This window comes from Equus caballus, chromosome 16, assembly GCF_041296265.1.
Source record: "Equus caballus isolate H_3958 breed thoroughbred chromosome 16, TB-T2T, whole genome shotgun sequence".
Lineage (NCBI taxonomy): Eukaryota > Metazoa > Chordata > Mammalia > Perissodactyla > Equidae > Equus > Equus caballus.
Window position 1 is genome coordinate 35,233,211 of NC_091699.1, and position 25,729 is coordinate 35,258,939.

At 39.7% G+C, this 25,729-nt stretch overlaps 1 protein-coding gene across 50 annotated transcripts in view; it reads left to right on the top strand.

The window, feature by feature from the left end:
- The window catches only part of MAGI1 (membrane associated guanylate kinase, WW and PDZ domain containing 1), a 597,491-nt gene that overhangs the window by 459,522 nt on the left and 112,240 nt on the right, over positions 1–25,729 (top strand). For all 50 annotated transcript variants that reach the window (XM_070238662.1, XM_070238674.1, XM_023621197.2 and 47 more), the window contains one exon: positions 17,288–17,407. In XM_070238662.1, the coding sequence (XP_070094763.1) occupies positions 17,288–17,407 (120 nt within the window). The remainder of the gene's footprint in view (positions 1–17,287; positions 17,408–25,729) is intronic.

A 25,729-nucleotide genomic window follows, 5' to 3' on the forward strand; every position in this document is an offset into this window, starting at 1 on the left:
GTCACCTGTGAGGTGGCATAGCTGAGTTCAAATACAAGTCCTTCTGACTCCAAAGCCCAGGTTCTTAACCAGATTAATATAATGTCTCCCAAATAAGTGCTAAGGAGCTTACTTTTTCCTTTGTGCTGGTCCAAGCCCCCATGAATTCTATTTTGGTTATTTATTGCTGGGTCACGACCCACTCCAAAACTTAGTTGCTGAAAAACGGTAACAAGTATTTATTTTGTTCATGAATCTGCAGTTAGGCTAGGGCTCAGTGGGGCGGCTTGTGTCTACTCTGCTAAGAGTAGGCTGGGGTGGTTCAAGTGGAACTGGAGGGTTTGCTTCTAAGGGGGCCGACTTATGTGGCTGCAGAGTTGTGTTGGCTATACCGAGAGCTCAGCTGGGACTGTTGGGTTTGAACTTCACTTCCTCTCCACAGGGGTCTCTTCCCCCTAGCATGGCTGTTATGTTCTAAGAGACCAAATCATAAGCTGCAAGAATTCTGACTGGCCTGAGAATAACACAGTGCCCCTTCCTCCATATTCTCTTGGTCAAGCAAGTCTCTTGGTCAAGCAGGTTGCTAAGCAGATTCAGATTCAAGGGGAGAGAATTGGACTCCATGTTTTAATGGGAGTTATTAGTGGCTCTCTTATCCTATTATAATCTATTATTTCAATTACTGCAATATCCTCTAAACTATTGTTCCTTTTTCTACTCTAGTCCGTCATGGAGTTTATTCTCACCCTAGTAGATGGACTGATGTCTTTAAAGTCTGTAAAACCTCATGACCCTCCTCTGGTGAAAACCCTCCAATGGCTTCCCATCTTATTCTGAGTAAGAACTGAAGTCTTTGTGGTGGCCTGCACCTCCCTGTGTTGTCTTCATCATCTCTCTGATCTAGCGTTTTACTGTCTCCTGCCCTCACTTCCTTTAGATCTCTGTACATATTTTACCTTCTCAGCAAGGCATTCCCGACTATGGAAAATTGTGATGCCATTTCCACCACCCAGAATTTCCTATCACTCTTACTCTACTTTTTCTCCATTATGCTGAGTGACATGTTACATATTTATTAGCTTATTTATTGTGCATCTCCACCCATTAGAATGTAAGTTTCATGAGGACAGAGACTTTGATTTTTGTTTTTGCTGTATGTATCGCAGTCCCTTGAACAATACCTGGCACCTAGTAGGTATTTAGTGAATATTTATTGAATTCATGGAAGAACTTGATTTCAACACAGGTTTTGATTTTTTCATGGTATTAACATTCGTCAAGTATTTTAATTTATGAATATAACTTAATATCTCAAAATGCTATGAGATTAAGTCTGGCTTAACAAACAGCCATTTCGAATTCCAAATCACATTGAGGAATTCCAGAGTGCGGGCTCCCATTGAGGTCGCTGCTAATTCTCGTCTCCTCCTACCAGTTCTTTTTGGAAACATTCAAAGGGCTTACTGTCTTGTGAAGTTATCTAAGCCCCAGTGTACCTTTCTTTTAACAAATAATTGTGCAAATACTGCATGCCTGGTCTGTGCTAGCACTGAGGTTATAGTGGGATAGACTATATAACCTTAGTCCTTATGGTGTTAATATCATGGTGAAAGAGAAAGACAACAAGTGTACAGATAGATGTTGTTACAGATTCTGAAAATTGTTATGAAGGAAATATGCAGTGGTCTGTGAAGAAGAATTAGGGAGGACCTGCTTTAGGTGAAGTCGGGAAGGTGTTGGGTACAAGATGGGCTTAAGGCTGATACCTAGACAGTATCTTCTGGTTAGTTTTAAGCTACTAACTAGAGGAATACACTCATTCAACTAATGTTTCTTCCGCACCTACCACTCACCAGATACTATTCCAGATGCTGGGGATGCAGCAGTAACAAGACAGACAAAACCCCCTCTTCTCATGGAGCTGACACTCTAGTGTAAGAAGATATATTCTAAATGTTGCTTAGAATCTAAAAATATATTGTAATATCTTATAATATATGAGTCAGGGTCCAATCAGGAAAACAAAAACCATACTAGGTATTTCAACAGAGGGACTCTAAGGTATCATAGGGAATTGGCGTTGGAGGTCTGAAAAAGCTGAAGGAGCGCTCTGAGTTCTCAACACAAAGACAGTAACATCATGAAGCAGCTTGCACTCCTCAGGTTGGAGGATCCAAAAGAGGAGGTTGGGGTTGTTCGCCTCCGGAGGCTCAGGGGAGGGGCCCTAGTGGCTGAGAGCTCAGACCTTTGAGGAGGTGGTGCTGCCCCGTGGGTGCTGGTCCCTATTAGATGGGATGAGGCTGGTTCTGGGGAGCTGTGGCCTGGAACCAACTACTACTGCCAGGTGTGAAGGGCCTCTGCTGGGGACACACTACAGCATGTGCTTTTTATGTCTGAAGAGAGAAACGAGAGATTAAAGCTTATTGATTTTAAAGTTAGCCACTTCCACTCAAATTTAATTAGAACCTGTTTTGTGAATTTTTTGTTTACCATTTCCATTTATTTTGGTGTACTTGTCATTAATTGACATTGGTGCTCATTTAAGGGTTAGAAAACCACTTCTTTTCTCTTAAATGTCTCATTCCCTGTTTTATGTATGTAAAACAAAAGATTTCTTGCTCAAAATTTTGTAAAGTTGCTAACTATTAAAATGGATAGCTTTAATCTCCTCTGACTCTTTTCAGGTGTAACATGTATTACACGTTGAGATTAGAAGCAGCTTTCTGAATTTCCCAGCTGGCTCATTTAAATAACCTTTTTTGGGTTTTGTTTGGAGAAGCCAGGCCTGTGGAAGGCCATGGCTGTAGCTTCTGTATTTAGTAAGGACTTTGACTCTTTGTTCCCCTCTGGGCAAAAATGTGGGTTTCCTAGAAGATGAGCGTGTAACTGCTGGGTAAATAGGTTAAGAGGCAGGTATCTGGTGGAAACTCCTTGTAAGAGCTCCAGCACCATCTATCACATCGCCAGGACTTCACCTGCTGACAGGAAGCTAATGGCAGTCATACCCTGCTGCCAAATCGGGGAAATAAAGATTGTCTCTACCCTCTCTTTGCCCTTGATCAGCAGGCGCTCTTGACAGGGATGACGAATTAGATGAAACCCAAGAGTGAGAACCAGTAAGCATTGTGTGATATGACATTTAATTAATATGTGTAAAAAAAAAATAAAGACAAATAAAACCACTCCATTTTTTTCTAAGAATAGATTGTTCATATGTCACAACTAAGATATTGTTAGCTTTTAATGACCCGATTTAAAAATTTCGGTCTCCAATAAGTTGTCATTGATTTGACCCTTGATTTGATTTTTATCTGGACTCACATCAGGTCCAGTTTGTGTAGATGACAAGGGCATAATTTGCATTTTTGGGTTAATGAGAATCCTGTAGCCTTAAAATGATGTGGCTGTCTTAGAAGGCAATGCACTCACTCACCTCACATCTCTGAAATAAGGCTTGTTTGAAAAGGACCGATTTCTATTAGATGTAGAATAATTTATTGTTTTTATGTAATAGTTATTCCGACTAATTTATAATAATAAAGATTTCTAGTTGATTTTGCCTTTTAAAAACTTGACCGCTCATTTTCTAATAATACCTTTAATACCTTCTATAGTATTCTAATGAAATAATTCTTTTAAAAGTCAGTGTGGGCAAAGACCGGCTGTTCAGTTTATCACATCAGCACAGACTTCTCTTCATCATGGTCTACATTTTCCAGGCAGATGTTTAGAAGCATTAGTAGTTTTTTTTTTTCTTAATTTCACCTTTAAAAGCTACTTAATTTCGCTTAACAGTCACAGTGAAAAATAATGATTTATAGGACTCACCTATCTAGAAAGTGTAGTATATAACATAAAATGAACCATAGTTGTGGCAAGTGAAGTACCACATAATGTGAGAATGTAATTGCTCATTGAGAAGTGAACTAATCGAAATGAGGGTAATAATAGTTAATCAGCTGGGTCTAGATCATTTTGCAGTTGCTCCAAGTCCATATTTTTTTGGATTGTGGCTTAGAGTTACAGAGATAATTGGCAAGCATTAGATAAGGTAATGGATGGTCCTAGGGTAGGGGGAAGTCAAGGCGGTAATTCGGGTTTCTAGGAATCTGCTGATGTCATCATTCATGGGGGAAAAGCCTTAAGAGGCTTATGAACAATAGCAGTCTCAAGAGTGAATTCATGTGCTTGGGAACCCATACTTTAGTGATGTTCAAATGCTCATGTTTCTCAGTCTTTGCTCATAAGACACTTTTTGAATGTTAGAGATTTTGGTGCCAGTGAAGCTTTTTCAAGGTGAATGCTGTTCTTAAAAAAAAAAGGAGGAAAAAAGTATATGTTAAAAATGGGAAAAGATCATCATTTTTATGATCTTCACGCAGTAACTCTTCAACACTGTGCTGAAATAGAATCCTGTAAATTTTACTGATCCCACTATGTTTTCTCTCATACTATAAAGGCCATACTCCTACGTGTTTCAGTAAGGAAACACATAAGTAGTACAGTGATAATCTTTGGTATAGGCTTACTGTTGTACCCAACTCCTCTTTATTCTTTCAGCGTATTATATCCCTTTATACAATATTCCCTTTTGTTTACTTTGACATATCAGTACCTATACTTGATGGGAGCCAAAATAAAATGTACGCGGTGATAAATATTTGGCTGTACACTTGAGAAGGCTTCGAGAACTATCACACCTAGGTCAACTGAGAACCAATGTATTTATTAAATCAACACTAACTCCTTTTTTCTTATGTCCATCTTGAATTGCTCTTATAATTGCTCTGTGTTGGTACTAGATATAAATTGATTTCTCTCTATCCAGTCATTTAGTATTTGTTCAATAAGTAAATATTACATTATTTCAATTAGAATGAGTTAATCATATGAAGAATAAAATGTAACATGGAATAGGGGACTTGAGGTTCTCCAATTCAGATAGTGTATTCCAATAAATAGACATTTTCTTATAGATAGATGCTAGCACTTAATGACAAATAATTAACTAAAATAACACAACAAGAATATGTTGACTTGTGATTTCTTATCAAAAGATAATCCAAAGAGTTGTGGTTGTGAGTTGTATATGTTTGTGTGAGAGGCTTTGAAAAATGGTGATTAAGGATGGGAAATTTTGTGAAGGTAGTAAAAAAGTACCTCTCTTGGGAGAATTGAATTAGGCATTATGTATAGAAAACTGGTGTTTCCTGATAGCAGTATAATAAATGGTCAGTAGCTAGGTTCTTTTCTTTCTTTCACAAACATTTCCCTTTAAAAGCAGAGTGTGGTGGTGGTGGTGATAGTAATGGTGACGATGCTTTTGTTGTTATGGCCAATGTTTATTGAATGCATATTATGACCAGGCTAAGCATCTTACATGTATCATCCTATGTAATCCTTATACAACCTTCTGTTGCAGGTATTATAAATTCCCATTTTAGAGATGAGGAAACCAAGGCCCCAAATGTTTAACTTGTCTGTGGCTGCATAGTTTGTAAATATCAGAGCTAGAATTTGAACTGACCAAGTCTGATTTTAGATTTTATAACGATTTCCCTATACTGCCATTATGGGTGAACTCCAGGCCCCTATAATTATTAGGAAAATGACGTAACCTGGTCAGTGATTTCTGATCTCACACTTGCTCTTGGTTTGTGTGTCGGGAGGACTCATGGAAGCAATTATTAGATTGTTGAAGAATGATTATACTTCATATATTACTCGTGGAAATGTAAAAAAACCCTACTAAATTGTAATATGCTTATACTTCATATATTACTCGTGGAAATGTAAAAAAACCGTACTAAATTGTAATATGCTTGAGGACAGAGATGTCTTTCTATTTATGTCTGCATCTCAGTAGTGGTTTTTATTATATTCCTAGAACTGAGCAACCATTTTAACTATCTAATTTTAGAACATTTTCATTACCCTCAAAAGAAGCCGTATACCCATTAGCAGTCACTCTTAATTTTATTTCATTAACTAAAGAAAGAAAGCTGCCAAATATTAGAAATATTCAACATTGGGCTTACAAAGTCACCTAATTTGTGGAAATTTGACATTCTTAATTAATTATAGCTTTTCACCAAAATAATCATTTTCTTTCATGCTTTTGAAATTATCTGGTTCAAGTTGTTGGAATTAGTTCATTGCATTTTACGCAAACAATTGCTGTCATTAATTCAGAGAAAGTGGAAGTCTTACCTGTCATAATGGTGAAAGTCTGTCTGATCTAATCCCCTTTTATCATAGACAGCCTTTAGTACTAGGATGTGGCATTACTGAATTGCCGCATTCCTTTCTGAACAAAAATGCCTTAAGATAATCCTCAAAAGTTGATTTTTGATAAGCGTGTAATTAGTGTTGGAGATTCTTTATCCTTTATTTCCTGAATGCTGAATGTTTGAAATGAATCAATGACAGCTTGAGAATTTTCACTTTCCTGTTTTTAATGAATGCAGGGTTTCCATGAGTTTGTATGTGCCAAAGCTCCCTCCCCCGCATAAAAGATGAAGAGTGGTTAATATTCAGGTTCAAGTTATTACTTGACTTTTCTAGTCAATGGATTCTTGCCTGATTTACCTCATTCTTCTGGTTAAGAGGCAGTAAGACTTCCTCAGAAGTGGGTTTCGGATCAGGGAAGTTGTGGGGGAGGGGCATTCTCCCTCACACTCAGCTCCATCACTGCCTGCTGTCTTTCTTTGGTGAGGACAGGTGATGACTTACTCATGCTCAGGTGAAGAGCTGTGGAGACTCAGCTGACCCCATCCCCCTTCTTTGTGTTCAGGAGCTTTCACTGCTCTGTGGCATTAAAATCCTGGGTTCAAATCCTGGCATTGCCACTTACCAGCTCTGTAATTTTTGGCAAGTCATCTAATCTCTCTGTGCACATTTTGTCATCTGTGACATGGGAATAATAATAGTACCTATTTTATTGGGTTGTTAGAAGCATTAAATGAGATAATGCTTATAAAGAGTAAATCTTGGCCTAAATACGGATTTTTATTATGCACAAAACTTTTAAATGCCTTAAATTTGCCAACCACTTTGTATGCTTGTGCAGGAATTGTTATCTCATAATCATTCTGTGATAAAATCAGGGCAGTGGTTACCGTACTGTTTTACAGATGGACATTGAGTGCCTAAAAAAGGAATTGCCTAAGGTCAATGACGTAATTAATTTAATGGCACAGCTGGAACTAGAACCTGATTCTTCTCTTACCAGTTCGTTCCTTTTTAAGTTGCTGCCTTCATTTGTTATTAGGAGCCAGTTGCTTGCCAAAGCCTTCTGTAGGCAAATATAGACCCTCTTTTTTGTATCATAATGTGATTCACTCAGCACAGGGTCCACATTTACCCTTGGCATTGTGAAGATCTCCTTGAAAAGTAACATGTTCAAACTTATCGTAAGTAACAAAGGACAACTGACCTGCAAGAAAAAACCGTTCCTGTAGAACTGCCTTTGACTTGGTGTGGTTCACTTGGATCTGGCACTCACAACTTCTTACTCTTCATCCCGAGTCACAGTTGTAGAGAGAAGAGCTAGAAGCAAGATCATGAAATCCAGGTCTGATGCTTCCTATCTCTGAAATCTAAGCCGCTTTTCCAAATCATCAGCACAATGGAATAAATGCCAAGTCCTTATTTATTTCAAGTGTTTTAGGTGTGATCTGTTAACGAGATTCCTGTGCCTTCATCACACATGTTCCTACATGCAGGATGGAACCTGAAAGGGTCTTCTGATCCCAAGCATGCGAGTTGTGGCTGGCATGAAATAATTATCTTTCCACACCCACTGTTGAGTAGCCTGGCAGTATTCCATTCAAGACATAATTACTGAGTATTCTGTATTATGATCCAGGATAGAAAGATGAAGATACTGTTTCTGACCTTTGTTATGATGGTTGGGGTGTTTGGAGAGGGGGAATGGCCAGTTAGTTAAAATGGTGCTCCTTGAAGGGATCAGTTTACCCTGTGTTTTCGTCAGAGTTCTCCAGAGAAACGGAACCAATAGAATATATATGTGTGTGTATGTGCGAGGGGAGAGAGAGAGAGAGATTTATTAGAGGAATTGACTCACGCAATTATGGAAGCCTAGGAATCTTACAACCTGCCCCCTGCATACTGGAGCACCAGGAAAGCTGGTGGTGTAATTCAGTCTGAGCCTGAAAGCCCCAGAACCAGGAGCCCAATAAAGTCAAACTACTTTACTCTCAGCCAAGCATCAGGATCGTCTGTGAAGTACTTAGCAATTCCCTGGCACGTAGTAAATGCTCAATAAACAGTAGCTGTTAATATTATTATTGCTCAGTATTCCTTAATCAGGAGATACTTATAGCAGTCATATATTATGGCCTAGCCTGTGCTTCCTCTGTCTCTAGCTCTTCTTTCCCTTTCCTTTAGTGCTTCTGTTTGTTTCCAATATGCCCCACAATTATAGAAAATCTGCTTAAATCCCCTTTCGCAAGGAATGTAGGTTTGAAAGGATACAAGCAAGAAGCTAGATGGACTTGTTTTAAACATATGCGTGTTTCTTACAAGAAAAGGTCTATTGGTCTTCTGTCCTTAGATCCCTGTGGATACTTCATGTTAACTGGTGCTAACTAGTCACCATCACTATTCGTGATACAAAAGCTTTGGTAAGGGTGAGTGCTTTTTATTAAAAAATTCAGGAAGATAGCGTGCAGTACACATTCTAGTGGCTCCACGTTTGGGTGCCTGCTGCTGCGTTGAAGGCACCATAGAAAAGTCACTAGTGTTTTAAGTCTGTGAATCACGTAAAGGTGTGGTCAGTATTTGTGGACATGTCGTTTCCGAATCTCTGCTTTAGGAGTAAGGAGATGTACATCCTTCTTGTGATTGGTCTGGCTCCCTAAGGAAAAGGCATCTACTCATAGAAAAAGTTTGCAATGGCACATGCTGTGAGATTTGTACTTCTCGGATGGTGAAAAGAAGACAAGATCATGAATCAGAGCCAAGGAGTCAGGACTTTTTTCTACAGGGTGAAAACATAAAGATTGCTTAGCTGTAGGACACACATTCCCCCTATTTTTATTTTGAAACAGAGAGGATTGAAATAGTAAAATAGGCAGGTAAACTCCTAGCCAGAATAAAGAAGCTTGCATTAACTGAAGGCCAGAACCCAAAGAATGATTCACGTTTGATGTTGATGATATTTTGTGTGAATACAAAATAATCTGTAATATATCTACATCATAAGCATAGAGATTTTTCTTCATGGCTGTATTTCCAAGAGTGTTCTTGAAATTCACAGCCCAGTTTCCAAGCCAGCCAAATCAGTCAGCTGAATATCAACTACTCTTTGTTTCGGATACTTATTACTACATGCTAGACTCTGTGATGGGATCTGCATAGGTGTTGTCTCATTTGGTGTTAACACAGAACCCTGAGTATGGATATTTTTGTTACTTCCAGTTAAAAATTTTAATTATTTTATTTTTATTATTTTCATCTTCACCTGTACGTGAGGAAACTGAGACCTACAGAGGTCAGCAATCTAAATTCTGTAGAGAGTGAGGTGGTGGAATTGGACTTTGAAACTAGGTTTTTCCGACTTTAAAACTCAAGCCTCTAACCTCTGTCCTGATGTTTTCCCAGGTGTTAGAGGCCTAGTTCTAATGGTTCTCAAAACAATTTTAAGACAGCATGAGGTGATTTGGGACAGTGTTTTAGATGCTACTTGAACATTTAATCCAGTAGTGAGCAGATGATTTTCTTTCTAATTTTTATAATTATGTTAAGGAGCAAGTCTCAGTCTGATGCTAGCAGGTCTCTAACACCTTTCTAATGTTTGTCAATCTCCCATTGGTAATAAGAGAATGCAGACCTCAGGCTTGGAGCCTTAGGCTCTAGATAAAATGAAATGGCTTTATTTTATTTTTATTGCCTTTACTTTTACTTACTATTTATGACAGGATGCAACTGATTCTTCATTTGAGGTAATGCTAAATGTTTCCTTTAAAAAAAATTATAAACTGTAAAATTCATCCTCGTGGCATACAGTTCTGGAAGTTTTGAGAAATGCATAGGTGTTCAACCACCATCACGATCAGAATACAGAACAGTTCTCTCCTCCCTTTCCCCTCCCCTCATTCCCCTGTGCTGTCTCTTTGTAGTCAAGTCCAACCCCATCTGGCAACCACTGGTTTATTCTCCATCCCTATTGTAGTTTTGCCTTTTGTAGAATATTATGTAAGTGGAATCATATGCAGTGTGTAGCCTTTTGAGCCTGGCTTTGCTTTCACTTGGCACAGTATATTTGACATTCTTTCGGGTACTTATGTGCATCTAGGATTTTGTGGAGTGGTGTTCATTGTAGGGATGTACTACAGTGTATCCATTCACCAGTTGAAGGACATTTGGATTTGTTTCCAGTTTTGGATGATTATGCATAAAGCCACTATAAACATTTGTATATAGGTTTTTGTGTGAACATAAGCTTTCATTTCTCTAGCATAAGTATTTAGGAGTGTGATTGTTGGATCATATGGTAAATTTATATTTAACATTGTAACAAACTGCCAAAATTCTTTTCCCAATGGCTGTACCATTTTGTATCCTTACCAACATTGTATGAGAGTTCCAGTTGCTCCTTTTTTGCCAGCATTTGATATTGTAAGAATTTTTTAAAACTATTCTAATAGGTGTGTCATGGTTAAGCATTTCCTTTTTATGTGAATGTGTTTAAGTTTTTTAAAAAGCAGTTTGATTTGAAGGGAAAATGAGTAAATAGTATTGCTGGTCCTGAAATATGGCAAAAATTGTGTGATGGTAGGTAACTGGATGAATTTGTGGGAACAACACATTCAACTGTGCTCCATCTCCATCAACTGAAGAGTGAACAGCGTGAGGCTGTCCTGGATATCTAGCCAATTTCAAGCAATGTAAACAATCGTTTTATTATAGGAAATGATCTTTGTTCAACATGGAGGCAGTGAAGGTGACTACAATTTTTTTTGAAGTGGTGGTGTTAGATTTTGATAAGCAAGACCCAGATTAATTTAACAGCAGGTGATGCCATTGAGTATTAATAATTTAATCTTAGTAGGGTCATGATTCTTCTATTAGCAATCTGGCCTTGAGACTCAGGACAGCTGCTGAGTGACGGCTTCCCTCGAAATCTGATGGTGTTGGGAACACGTAGCAGGAGGAAATGGCATATCAGTGTCTCATCACTAGGATTTTTTTTTTTTTCCTGCTTCAACTGGATATTTCAAGAGAATGTCTCGAGTAAGAAGGGAGCAGATGAGCTCCGGATCCAGTTTCTTTTCTGTAGCCATGGAGTTTGCTAAGAAAGGTGACTTTCTGATTTCCCCAGCAAGGGTCACTTAAGCCAAGTACACTAAAAGTTTATGAACCATAAAATGTGCATGAGAAGCAAGCAGCCACTCAAGCTTTAAGGGGCGAACTTTTGGGGGCATTGCTGATTCATACTGAGACATGCAGTAGGGCATAGCACAGATTAATTTGTTAAGTTATGATCTGGTGGCAGAAAGGGTTATATTCACTACTGTGGTACAAATACCTAAGTGTAGGTATTTTGCCACTTAAAAAGGACTCTGTTTAAATGATGAGCAGTTTGAGGTTTAAAAAACAAAATCAGGGAGAAAAATAGTACCACCTTCTCCTCAACTTTATTTGTAGTATATTCCTATTTATAGCTAAAGGCAAGTGTTGTTGATGTTGATGCTGGCTTTCTATGAGATGGGAAACCTTGGCACCTGTTTGTTTGATTCACTTGGAGCCTATATGCTTTTGCATGTTTTTGCGAGGACTAAGTTAATATTGGAGATATTTGAAAGGATGCTCAAGAATCAGATCTTTCGAGATTCCTTAAATAGTTATTTCATACAATTTATAAAATGCCCAACAACTACATACCTATTGGTACAATTCAGAGTGTGAGAGCTATTTAAAGAAACAGTCATTTTGTCACTTCCCGTTTCTGAAGCCACTCTCCTGAGGGTACCACTGTTAAGGGTTTAGTATTATTCTATCCAGTTAACTATGTTTTAACTCATAAAACGTACAGCATCCATAGGGCTTCTTTTTGTGTTGTACAATAATGCAGTAATATTTTACATATTATTCTGTAACTTGTTGGTGTCACTCAACTGTACATCATAGGCATGCCTTCTGATAACTGCATGTAGATCTCACAGTTCTTCACATGGTAAAAACATTTTCCTGAGGGTGGATCTGCCATGTTTCATTCAGTCATTCCCGTGTTCATGGGCACTCAATTTTTTGTTTTGAAAGACTGCTTTTGTTTTGGTCCTTTTTTTTTTTTGCTAAAACCATGCTGTCACAAATATCTAAGGAAATGTTTTTCTGAGAAACCATAGCCAGTAGGAACCAAACAATTTTTAGTACAAAACAGAGTTTGACTGGATCGTTTTTCAAAGCATATAGGGGTTTTTAAAAGGAAATTTTTCCTGAGTGAGTGCAAGATGTCTGCTGTTGAATGCAAGCATGTTTCTTGTTATTATCTTGAGAGCTAGATATGCTTTGGGGGCATTGTATGGACATTGTGCAATGCAGGCAACTCAGATACTCTCATGGTTTAGAGCTGCACTGGCCAACCCTGTTGCCACTAGCCACATGTGGCTATTTAAATTTAATATAATTAAAGTTGGATAAAATTTTAAATTTGGTTCCTCAGTCACACTAGCCACTTAGCAGTAACCACGTGTGGCTAGTGGCGACCATGTTAGCACAGATATGGAACATTTCCATCAAGGCAGAAAGATCTGTTGGACATTGATGGTTTAGAATAAGAGATGCTAAAGTCAGGCTGTCTTCATCCGAATCACAGCTCTCCCTCACTGGTTATGTGACCTTCGGCGGGTTACTTTACTTCTCTGAATATCAGCTTCCTCATCAATAAAATGAGTATAATAATCCTTACTTCTGCTGATCTTATGAAGATTAAACACAATAGTATTGGTTAAGTGCTTAACACCTTGCCTGGGACATAAGTAAGCATCCAATAAATGGAAGCTATCATTCTTTTCGTAGTGTTTGATAATCTCTGTCTTTTTTGTCTTTTTGAAGGTGAGGAGGTGGGCACTGTGTTTATTTGTTTAAAGCTAATAACTGCAAGATACTCTTGGCCTCATTTCTAACTAGACAAGCGGAAGGCTGTGTTGTAAGCTGTAGAAACCCCAGTTTGTCAGCCTGCTGATTTTTTTTTTTTTTTTTAATATGCTGTCCCTGAGAAACATGATAGAATTTGTTTTACTTCTCTTCTGCCAGGAAGTAACCCTTCTGGCTTTGTTAGAAGTGTGGTTTGTAATAATTGTACCCACCCCAGATGGCTCCTGAAAACCCTTTGAAATGCCATCTGCCAGGCGTGTGTCCAGCCGGCAGCCTGTCATTCTACTAGAAGAAAAGAGGAGGCGGGGTCCCCTCCCAGGCCCTTTTCTCCCTTGCGTCACTGAATGGAGCCTGGTCCTGTTGGCCCGGACCCAGGGCGGGTTGCTCAGAGGATAACCGGGAGTGAACCTCCTGCTCGCCTGCAGAGTGGAAAGGTTCTGGCTGGTAATAAACCCTGAAGGTTTTGTGGGTGGAGATGTACCCTCCCCCTACCCCCTTCCCCTGCAGCTCAAAGGCCATATTTATTCACATGGGAAATCTGCTAGTTTCATTTTTCATCTAAAACGTAGCATTTTTGAAGTTCTTGATTATTTTGAATCCTTTCAGGAACTTAACACCCAGGGGTTATTGTTGTCTTTAAAGTAAATCTGACAAATTGGTTCTAAAATCCTGGTTGAAAAAAATGGCAAAGATAAGATGGCTACAGAAGGAGGAAAAACCGAACGTTGTCTGGTTTTAGAAGACTTTCAAAACCCAACAGTCTTTTGTTTGGTTTTATTTATGCTCATCTTTTTATGGGTGGAGATGGATTCAGTTAATGGAATTTTGGTGCAGAGACCCAGTATGAGAGTTGCCGTCTAGAGCATATTTAAGACAGATCCTTTCACAGCAAGTTTCAAAGAGATTCTATTCTTGCCTGCATTGGGATTTCCCAATATGATGTCGACTGTTTGTGTTTTCCAAGTAGCCGGCTGAACAGCTTTTTCACTTGGCTCCAAGACATCACACCCGCCTCCTTTGGTCCTGCCTTGCTGACTGCTGCTTCTCAGTCTCCTTTGAGGATCTTCCTCTTTTTCTCAGTTTCTAAAAATTACAAGGTTTTAGTGTTCAACCCAAATTTCTTGTCTTCTTTTTCTGCACACTCTCTCCCTAAATGATCCTTTCTGTCTCTTGCCTTCAAAGGCTGGTGGTTTACTGATCACTCCCAAGTTTATGTCCCAACCTCCACTCTGCTCTTCAGATTTATGTGGTCAACTGTCCACAGCTCTCTACACTTAGGTGTCTAATAGGCATCTCAAACATTACATGTCCAAAAGTCTTCTTGATCTCTGTAAATGGGACAACCCATTGGCCCAGGTCAAAGAATAAGATGTCAGTCTTTATTCTTCTGTTTTTCTTACTCACTACATCCTCTCCATCAGCACGTTCTGGCTTCAAAATACAGACCTAGCATGGCCTGAGGAGTTGGCACACTTTTAACTTGTCTCTCCTGTGGACTGTGTTAACAGCTGTTTGAAGATATTCACGATTCGTGATAGAAATCTGACTGCTTCTTACTTCCTACGTCCTGCTGTTCTTGTCCGTGCCTGATTCTCTCTCCCCTGGACGCTGTCATAGCCACTTGACTGGTCTCCTTGCTTCTGTCTTGCCCACTTCCCCTTACACTCTGCCCATAGCCTGGTCTCTGTAAAACTCAGTGATCTTTTAAAAATGAATCATGTCACGACCCTGCTCACAACCCTCTAGTGGCTTCCTATCATCCTTAGAACAAAATATGACGTGTTGTCTGTGGCCTACATCAGCTGGCCCGTTGCTCTCATTTCTAACCTCTTGTCCTTTGCTCTGAACAACTGCTCTGGCCTTTTTTGCCCTTCCTCCAACATGTCAAGCCTGTTCCTACGTCAAAGCCCTTGGCCTTTCCTCTGCCTACAGTGCTTTTCCCATCACCTTTGCATGGCTCTCAATGTAGATGGCACCTCCTTAGCCAGGCTTTTCCTAATCGCCCATCTAAAATAGCTTCCCTGCTCCCCACCGCGCTTCCTTCCTCCAAACACTTTCAAGCCTTTAGCTCCTGTCGCTCTGAGATGCTTTCTAGTCCTTTCACCCAGGTTTCCTATGGGAGAATTATTTCCATCTGAAATTATATGCTGTATTCACATATATCTTTATTTTCTATCTTTCATAGTAAAATATAAATTCCATTAGGGTGGGAGCTTTATCTTGCTTACCAGTCTTTCCCCAGTGCCTAAATTGGTGCCTGGTGTGTACTGGGGCCTCTATAAATATTTATTCAAAAGATTAAACATATAATGATCCATGTAGTGATATATATATATATCACTTGAACTATAATATTCTATCAACTCGTTTCATTCTAACGATAATATAAACTGTAATATGTACCAATGACTATTGAGCTAGGCCTTCTAAAAGGTTTATCTCATTCAATACCCACAACAAACCTATAGTGTAGGTACTGTTGTTATCCCTAGTTTGCAGATGAGGAAACTAAGAAATAACAGAACCTGAGGAACGTGCCCAAGACCACAAGTTGGGAAGCCAAACCGTGAACCCATCATTCCCGCTCCAGACACCTGTTCATCAGAAGTATATGGTACTCTTTATGTTTCCAGAGTACCTACTGTGTGCCTGACCCTGGAGATATAAATTTAAAAATTGTGAATTACCTCAGAAGCTTGTCACCATCTGTCAGGGGAGCCAGAAGTGGCAACAAATTAGGAAATAGTACAAGCGTAGACTTCCAGATCTACACAAGCAGGCTTCTTTACCAGAAAGCCCCAGTATGCTGGGCGTGGTAAGCAAACATTTGTAAAACAACTGTTTTATGGACAATTGGCAGCTGTTTAAAACCTCTGATTTCAGATATTAGAAAAATTGGGTTCATTTAAAATGTATTTACGCTGAGTAAAATATGCACTAGGTGTTAAGTTTTTTGACTTAGAATTCTGGGTCTCCACTGTAGGTGTTTGGCCACGATCGTTCCCATGGGCAGGTGAGCAGAGAGACTGCACTGTGCTGGGAACATTAGAGCCGCTAGGTTCATACAGTTGGCTATTTAATTGCTTTAAATTTCCTAGGAATAGGGGGAAATCCCCGATTATTAAGTTCCTAGGAATACAGAAAAATCCCTGCTCATTATATAGGTCAACATTAATCTTAAGGCACCATACATAATGGTGCCTTGCAAAATGAGCCAAGTTAATCGTATCTCCTAACTTGAATATAGGAGCAGAAATCATGTATTTTACTCTTTTTTTGGTCTCCCATAATATTTAACATAGGTTCCTAGTACGCACTACATAATTGCTTCTTGGCTTATTTTCTTTTCTTGATTTATGTGTAAACCACATTCCTTCCACGTTGCTTCCACACTTTTGGTTGAGATTGGGCTAAAATGATAGCTCTACAGCCCGGCACCTGAGCTGGGTTACTTAAATACTCTAGAGGCCCTATAGTATTTCTTAAGAAGAATTGTTTTATTTATTAGTCATTGAGAGAATGACCAGATTAATTGGAGAATTTCCTAACAAATGCAGTGTCCTTTCTCTCTAGTCAGAACTTAATGGGTGGCCTCTTTTTACCAAACATATTAATTACATGGAGAGCCGCAGCATTTTAATACCTGGGAGATATCCAACCACAGATCTTGGGCAATTGGAATGCTCTAGTGATGTGTTTATGCAGTCAGTGTCATTTTCTTCAAAGGGCTTACTACATTGGAACTTGCCGGATGTACTGCGGAACCCAAGAATTTCGAAGCTTGTGATAAAAATATAAACCCCTTAGGCTCTGAGCTTAAGGAGGATAACTTTTTAGTATTTACTGGAGTCATAAAAGCTGCTGATTGTGAATGTTGTCTGTATAAAATCCAGTTCACCATTTTCATTCAGTGCATTTTTAAAATGATAAAGCTCTCCTCGAGTTACCTAGCTGTACTTTGTTTTCTCTTTCTCCTCTTTGAGGGTCCCAGGCCCCTGAAGAGTGGAAGTGAGGATGCTATTCTGTTAGAAATAAGTTGGCTTTCCCAGGTCCCTATCCGGGCGGGTAGGTGTGCAGTCTTAGGTACTCCAGCTTACTGAACAGGTTATTTTAATTACACCTGGATGCGGAGCTTCCTGTTTTAGTGGACTGATGATTTGTTGTGCCTTTGTCTTGTCTCCTGCAGGCACAACCCGATCTCCAAGAGAAGGAGAAGTGCCTGGCGTGGACTATAACTTTCTGACTGTGAAGGAGTTCTTGGACCTTGAGCAGAGTGGGACTCTTCTGGAAGTTGGCACCTATGAAGGTGAGCTTATCTGTATGGTAGCCTTGAGGATGCCTTTCTCTTGGGTACTTCAGGGGATCCAGGGCCATTGAGGCAAAAACATTTTGGGGGCTAGTGAGGTCTTAACAACTATAGGAGACTGCAGTTCACCTTAATGTGATTAATAATAATAAAATACATGGAAGAAGGCTTTGTGGAGCTCTTTTTCTCTAGGAGTTTTCTCCTTTATTAATCTAAATATATGTGTGTATGTGGGCATGTATGGTATTAGAAGAGGAAAAAGAATCATGGTCAGCCACAAACTATGATCTTCTAGATAGTGTTTTAATCTCGAAGGACTGGAATGTCATTTTTACCACTAATTGTTTTTTAATGTATTTTTTGAGCATATAATACACTCCTCTCAAATTTCTTTACGTAAATACAAACATGCATGTGTGTATGTATATATACACTTTTTTTTATTTCTTCCCTGTTTTACACAAAAGGTAGTATACAACACAGGCTGTTTGGTATCTTGCTCTTTTATTTAATAGTATGTCTTACAAGTCTTTGCAGTTCAATAATAGAGCCCTTCTTGCTTTCTTTTTTAAGTGGCTGTGTAATCTCTTTGTCTGGGCATACCATAATTTATTTAACTGATTCCCTGCAGATAAACATTTGGGTCATTTTCAATTTTAAATACTCAAAACACTACTGCATGGAGTAACATGGACATTTCACACAGGTGAAAATGTATCTATAGGATGAGATCTCACAAATGGGACTGCAAGCTCAAAGCCAAATGTGGAGAAAAAATTAAAATTACATTTCCTGAAAACAGTATTATAACTTGATTACTGTTCGGAGTGTTATTATTTGATGAGATAGAAGGGGTATAATATTAACTAGGTCAAATTATTAACTTGGTCCAGTTATTATGTTATATGTAACTCTTTATAAACTCTCAAAATTTAGATTTATTGGATGATCACAGGGGCATTTTCAAGATTAGGCTTAAAAACAAAGGGTAAATACAGAGTAGGCTATTATTTTATTAGGAACTTTATAGCTTTGATGTGATAATATCTCCTGTTCCAGGCATTGGCCGACAGTTAAGAGAAGATCATAAATCTTAGAGATCTGATTCTGGTTTGATATTCTTTGGAGAGAGAAGGGGAAGAGTGTTATCTTTGTACCTACTGCTGATTTCCAAATTGTAAATATACGTTAGACAGTGTTTAGATGTTTTGGATGCTAATCAAATTCCTGATTGTGAATTCAGGAATATTTCCTTTGAGTATTGCTTATTATCAGTTGTCTTAGTTTCCTTGAGGTGTTGGGGTCTGACCAGTGCTTGCTGGGCTGGGAGGGGATCTGAGAATGCTCAAGCAAGGATGATTCCTGAAGGCCTGGGAGTGAGGTGAGGGACGAGAGGGGGGCTAAGTGGATGTGCCAGGAGCTTCTTCAACATGTTGTCATGTAGATGTGAATCTAGTTAAAAATTTAAGTGGCTGAGGATAGATCAAGTATGAATCCTCTTTGGTTAGCAGAAAGTGAATTGTCCTTATCTGAAATCAATTATTATGCCCATCTGGGGAGCTTGAATCTCAGAATATAAAAAACATCCATTGGCATTTTGGGATAGGGCAAGTGTGGGAGTGGTTGTGCAAAGCCAAAGATTATTGGGTTGAAAAGGAGAAGCATGTGACTTAGCCAACAATTTGGGAAAAAGAAAAATGAACTCAGTTTATTGAGATGTTTATGTTCCAAGTGATATATAGGTGGAGTCATTTTGTTTTCCCATTTAATTTTATTGCTCTGACAGAGGTAGCTATTATCACCCAATTTTTAGATGGGGATGCTGAGGCCAAATAGCATCTAGGAACTTTTTCAAGGTTGTACAACTGGTTCTAGAATGCTAGAGCCAAGAAGCAAACCCAGCTCAGTTTGACTTTCAGGTCTCACACTCTTTCCTGAAAACCCTAAGAAGAATATCCTGGATGTAACCAAAAAGTTGCAGAAATAACCCCTTAATACTTTCACCGAACTGCCTGCTGGGTAGCAACAGGGAAAAGTTTTTGGGAAAATTTCTGATCGTCTTCTATAAAAGTGCCTTTTCTGTGAATGTCTCTTGGTTATTTTCGAGTTGCAATTTCCTTGGGCCCAGCATTAATCCATTCCATTGTTTGGCTATTTGACTGTGCAGTGTTCTTTAGCCTTTGACCTTTCAGCTGCGTAATTTCCCTACCATACGAGACAGCTCATACTTTTTTGGAACCGACTGGAGTATATCATGTTGACTCTAATAAGCTGAAAGCAAAATAGAATTTTTATGAAATGCCAGATACTGTCACAGGAGTAGGGTTGGATAGATCTTTAGAGAGCTTCCTCTGTCTTTGCCTCCCCTGGACCAATCCCTCGACGGTGCTGCTGTCTGCTGGACACTTAACAAGCATGCAGGCTGTGGCGCTGCCTGAGTTTGAGTCTTAGCCCCTCTGCTGCTGAGCTGTGTGCCCTCCGGCAAGTTGCTTAATGCTCCGTGTCTCCATTTTCCCTTCGGTAAAATGAGGATAATAATAGTGCTTCCTCACAGGTAGGATTAAATGAGACAATAATTGGAAAGGGCTGAGCACAGCGTCTGACACATGTAAGCTCTCAATCAGCGTTAGCTCTTATATTTACACACACGACTGGGCTGAGATGGCCACCCTAGTGGATTCCCTCCCCCTTCTATTATTAGTCAGTAAACCAGTGGATTTGCCAGTAAAATATCTTCATCTACTTCCCAGGTACTCACCATCTTTTTTCCCTGCTCAATTTTTTTTTCTCTCGGCCTGTCCTGGTTCTAGAGAGGAAAAATGTGCCACAACTACACAGAACACTCTTTAAAGCAAGACTCTTTAAACATTTTTAAATAAAAATATGTAATAAATGTGCATGATGGAAGACTTCCTATAGTAAAGGATATAAACATATTTAAGTCCAAATTACTTCCCCTCTTCCCCATAGGGAACTGCTGTTAAAGGATCAAGTGCAAAGATGCGGAAAACTTACACATAAACAGCATGTACATATGTGTTCTTGTTTATTTCAGTCTGTTCTTGCCTTTTGCACTTAGCATATCTTGGAGATCTTTTCACATTAACCCATACAGTTCCACCTCATTCTTTTCTTTTTTTTTTTCCTAAAGATTTTATTTTTCCTTTTTCTCCCCAAAGCCTCCTGGTACATAGTTGTGTATTTTTAGTTGTGGGTCCTTCTAGTTGTGGCATGTGGGATGCCAGCTCAGCATGGCTTGATGAGCGGTGGCATGTCCGCGCCCAGGATCCGAACTGGCGTAACCCTGGGCCGCTGAAGCGGAGCACGCGAACTTAACCATTTGGCCACCGGGCCGGCCCCCCACCTCATTCTTTATAAATGCTGCACAGTGTCGCAGTGTATGAATATATGTAACTTATTTAACAAGTCCCCTGCAGAGGGACATTTGGGATCCTCTCCACTCCCTCTTTTTCTGGTGTTTTATAAACAATGCTGCAATGAGCGTCCCTGTGCTAATATCTCGCTACACTGTTTTGAATATATCTTTAGAGTACTTTTCTGGCAGTGCAGTTTTAAAGCAAGCCCTTCTCTGCAAATACGGTGTTTCAACAAATGTTTATTAAGCATTTACTTTGGTTCAGACATTGTCCCGAGGCAGGCACGGGGTATAACGTCCAGGATAGAAGACTAAAACAGCTCTGCTTGAGTTAGTTATTTTTGCCAACACTTGTCTAGTGTATCCTGTGTGCTGGGTACTCTTCAAAGTGTATTATATGCACCAACTCACTTGATTACCCGACAGTCCTCTGAGGTGGATACAGTTTAACCTCCTTTTATGGAAGAGGAATGGGAGACCTGGAGATGACAGTTATCTTTTGTAAGTTCACATGCTGAGGCAGAGATAGAGCTGGGGTTCAAACCCAGGCTGTCCGGCTCCAGGGTTTGACTACAGTCCGTCAGTCTTGGAAGGCAAGTTAACTTTAAGCAATTTCAAGAGAAGTGATGAGTGTTCTGAGAAGGGAACTTCTGGGTGCTCCAGAAAAGCATATAGTAAAGATACTACATCTCATCTCTCGTCAGAGGAGGTCCCCATGAAGAAGTGACATTTGAACTGAAGCTTCTCAGAGGATTTCAGATGAGAAGCTGAGGGGACAGTATTGCAGTTTAGAAGTCAGCACTGGCAACGAGGCCTGAATCCAAAGAGAGTTGAGTGTGATGAACCAAAGGAAAGTCAAAACGTTGGTCCTAGAGAATGAGGGGCAAGGAACTGTGCCCTGCTTCCTTTAGAACCAATGTTATCTAATAGAATTTCTTCAGTGATACAAATGTTTAGTGTTCTGAGCTGTCCAACATGGCTACCACTAGCCATAGGTGGTTATTGTGACTGAGAAACTGATTTTTAAATTTAATTTGATTTAAACTAAATTAAATAGTCACTTGTGTCTGGTGGCTGCCATATTTTACAGGGCAGTTCTAGAATGAAAAGTTTTCATTCTAGAAATGAACTCTAGAAAGCTCTTGGAAAGCTTTTGCAAGGAAGGGTGAGGACCTATTCAAGAAGACCCTTCCCTTCCCACCCAGCCAACTTCACAATGCTGAGAACATCTTTAAGAGAGAAACTTCTTTGAAAAGCATAATTTTGAGTCCTCCCAAAGAGGATGTTACTTCGGAGGAGGGGTGATCTTCTTTTGAGGCTGAATTCAGTGTCATGTGATGTGACAGACAAGTAGAGCAAACCAATAAAACCTCAAGGCCTGGTAACCTTCAGAATATTCTTTCAGGTCCAACATTTGTTTGGAGTTTAGAATTGCAGAATTGTAGGATTTTAAAGCTAGAAATGTAGTCGAGCTCATCTATTTGGAAGATAGAACTGAGATCCATAGAGAGGCTGGTCTAAGAAAGTAAATGGAATTGGGGAAAAAACCTGGCCAAATGCCCATCACCCAGGTCATGTCACAGGCAAGACAGGGATGCCAGTATTTCCCGTGTCTGCTGCCTGGAAGTGGATACTTCTTTTATAGACTCTGTTACTGGTTTATTCATTCATTTGTTAATGCATTAAAGATAAAATACTTAGCAAAACCAGATATGCTTGCTGTCTTTGTGAGTCTTATAGTCTAGCGCACAAGACACATTATTCAAATAATCACAGAAATAAATATTCAACAGTACTTGTGTTAGGATGTATAAAAGAGACCATAGGATGGGGAGAGTTTATCTCTGTAGAGTTGGGAAAAGCTTCCCCTGTGAAAGTAGAATTGAGATGGTCTCTGATGGTTGTTGCTAGATTTAGCAAATAAAAATACAGAACACGCAGTCTTGCATTTTCTCTGGCAACCCTAGCTGGAGTTAGCTTTAGACTGCATTGCTGATGGTGGTGGTGGTGATAAGTCTGCTGAATCTAGAGATACTTACGTGATGAAAAAGCTGGACTTGGTAATGGTTATTGTAAGGAGGCGGCGCAGATGCAGGTGATGATAATCCTCCTAGGATGACTCCTAGTTTCTGTCTTACAAAACTGCATAGATGCTGCTACCATTTGCTGAGATAAGAAACTCTGGAGGAGGCCAGGTTTGCTGGAGGGGGCGGGGGCTCCGTGACAAAACTTTCCACCACCCACCAGCTGTACTCCTGAGAGCTGTGTCTGTTCTAACAGAGTCCTTTCCTGGCTATTTAAGGAACCGAACTATCATCCCCCACAAAGCATAGAAGTTATTAGTGGAGCTTGTAATTGATCTTTGCTTTGGAATTTGAACAAACTCCTTATTCTGTCTCTAGACAGAATCAACATCAAGGCAAGGTAAGGCAAAGAAGAATAAACATCTTTTTCCTTCTTGGCCCAACTTCCTAATGGTGGCATTGAACTAATTGTGGCATTTGATGTGGTGCTTGAAATAAATCAGCACATGTCCCTTTTGTCTTGCCTTCCTTTTTTTTTCTGTTGACATTTTCACTCAGCAAGACAGGTTGCTGCCTCAGCCAGCCCTTGGGACTTCTCTAGGAGAGAGTTTACAAGGGATGAACTATTCAGTGGGGGTGGGGTCCAAACATGCTTGTTTTACAAATGCCTCTGGGTAGAAGAGGCTGATTATACACTTGGAGCATTGCAAAGGTTTTCCCTCAGCATGGAAGTGCAGTGCCAGGGTGACATTTCAAATTGGAATTATGGGTTGCATATTTCTGCATGTTAATTAGGAAGGGGGATGTCAGCATTCAATAATGTTATTGTTTTGCTTCCTAGAAGGTCTGCAAAAAAGCAGCTGCCAAGGGTATACTTTTTGGGGACACAGAGATAAAGCAGGGTGAAGAGAGTTCTTGTTTGTCATTGAGGAAAACGAGACCGTCTGGAGTCCTTCTCTTTGGCAGGCCTTGGAGGCCGTCTGTTGTGATAAGCTCTTTTGGCAAACACCACCATGGAATGTTCTCTGTTGATAATGAAAGTAACCAAAGGGAATCTGTGCTGCAATTGGCTGTTCCTCTGTGTATGAACATGAGGAGGCTGGGGACAGGGAAGTTTTGCTTAGTTCCCTGCTCAGAGATCCCCAAAATTTCCTGGAGTTGAGAGCATAGATGTTGGAGACAGACAAATCTGTGTTTAAATGCTAATCATCACTTATGCATTGTGTGAATCTGTTTCTTCATCTGAAAATGGGAATATTGATGCCTTTTTTCTGTAGAATTGTTAATAAAGACTAGAGTAAGTGAATGTATGGGTAGTGACCTATGATAGGTACAGAATAAAAGTAACTTTGTTAATGTTGTTCTTTGAATATATGTATTTTCTTTTCTTTTCTTTTCTTTTTTTTGAGGAATATTAGCCCTGAGCTAACCTCTGCCTCTAATCCTCCTTTTTTTTCTGAGGAAGACTGGCCCTGAGCTAACATCCGTGCCCATCTTCCTCTACTTTATATGTGGGACGCCTACCATAGCATGGCTTGGTAAGTGGTGCGTAGGTCTGCACCCGGGATCTGAACTGGTGAACCCTGGGCTGCCAAAGTGGAACATGCGAACTGAACCACTGTGTCACTGGGCTGGCCCCCTGAATATATATTTTGATGATACCCTCTTCTACCTTTTAGAGCTTTTATCTACCTACAACATCAGGCAACATTTAAGACTACTAGGGTTCATTACATGCTAATATTGTGCCATGCACAGTGCTGAATACTTTAGATACATTATCTAATTTAATCTCCGCTAAAACCCTATTAGATGGATACTTTTCTTATCTTTGCTTTATACCATGGGAACTGAGGCTGGAAAGAGAGAGAACCCTTACCTTGCTCAAAGCTATTAGCGTATGCTGCCCTCTTTGGTCTTATATTCAAAGCCAAATGGCACTAGCAATTATAGGACAATGGCTTATTGTCCTGTGTATATAAATCATAGTTGTGTAGGGTGGAGCAGGTAGGAAAAAGAAAAGGAAAGGAAAGTGATGGGAGTTTTATGAATGATACCATCATGTGTTGAGCAAGCAAGTGGCAAAGTGAAGTGATGCAGATCTGATATATTCAAATATAATTGGTAGACTGGAAAGAAACTGCCATGAGTCATGCTATTAAAAACTGGATCCACAATATAGGTATTGAGGAGGATCCCAGACTGGAATTCATGTGTATTGTCTCTACTTGTTCATTTACTCATTCCGGAAAGAATTATTGAGTGACAGTGTGTGCCTGGCACCATATTTAGGTCTGGGGATGCAGTGGTACACAAAAACAAATGTGGTCCTTGCCGACATGGAGCTTATAGTCTAGAGGTAAGATAGTTATTGATGAATCAAACAGTCTGACAAATATAGCAAACGGTGTTGGGAAGGAGAGGTACATGGTTCCCTGAGAACATAGAAGGGCAGCTTTTATCTACTTTGTGAGGTCAGAGACACAATCCTTGAGGATGAGCGGGCAATAATGGGACAAGAAGCAAAGGGAAGAGTGTTAAACAGAGGGAAGAGTAGTGCAAGAGCTGTGAGATGAGGGGGCCACAGTTGCATGGGGGGCTGAAAGAAAGGGATTAGAATAGAAAGAGCAAGGAGAGAGTTGCTGTAAAACGTGAGTGCAGAGTTGACAAGGCTCAGTCATGTGCGACCTTGAGGCCAAAGCAAAAACAGACATGCTGGATGTCTGTGTACTTAGGTACTATACATACATCTGTGCTTTACATAAAAAGAGTAAGGTTTTTTCAGCCACTCCCACACACGCAAAAAAATCCCAACTGTTTTTGCCCCTTGGGGTGATATTGGCCCACTGAGAATGTATGCTCTGGATTCCTAGCCATTTGTGGTCATTACCTTCCTGTTTTCCTTCTTATTTTCAAAAGCTT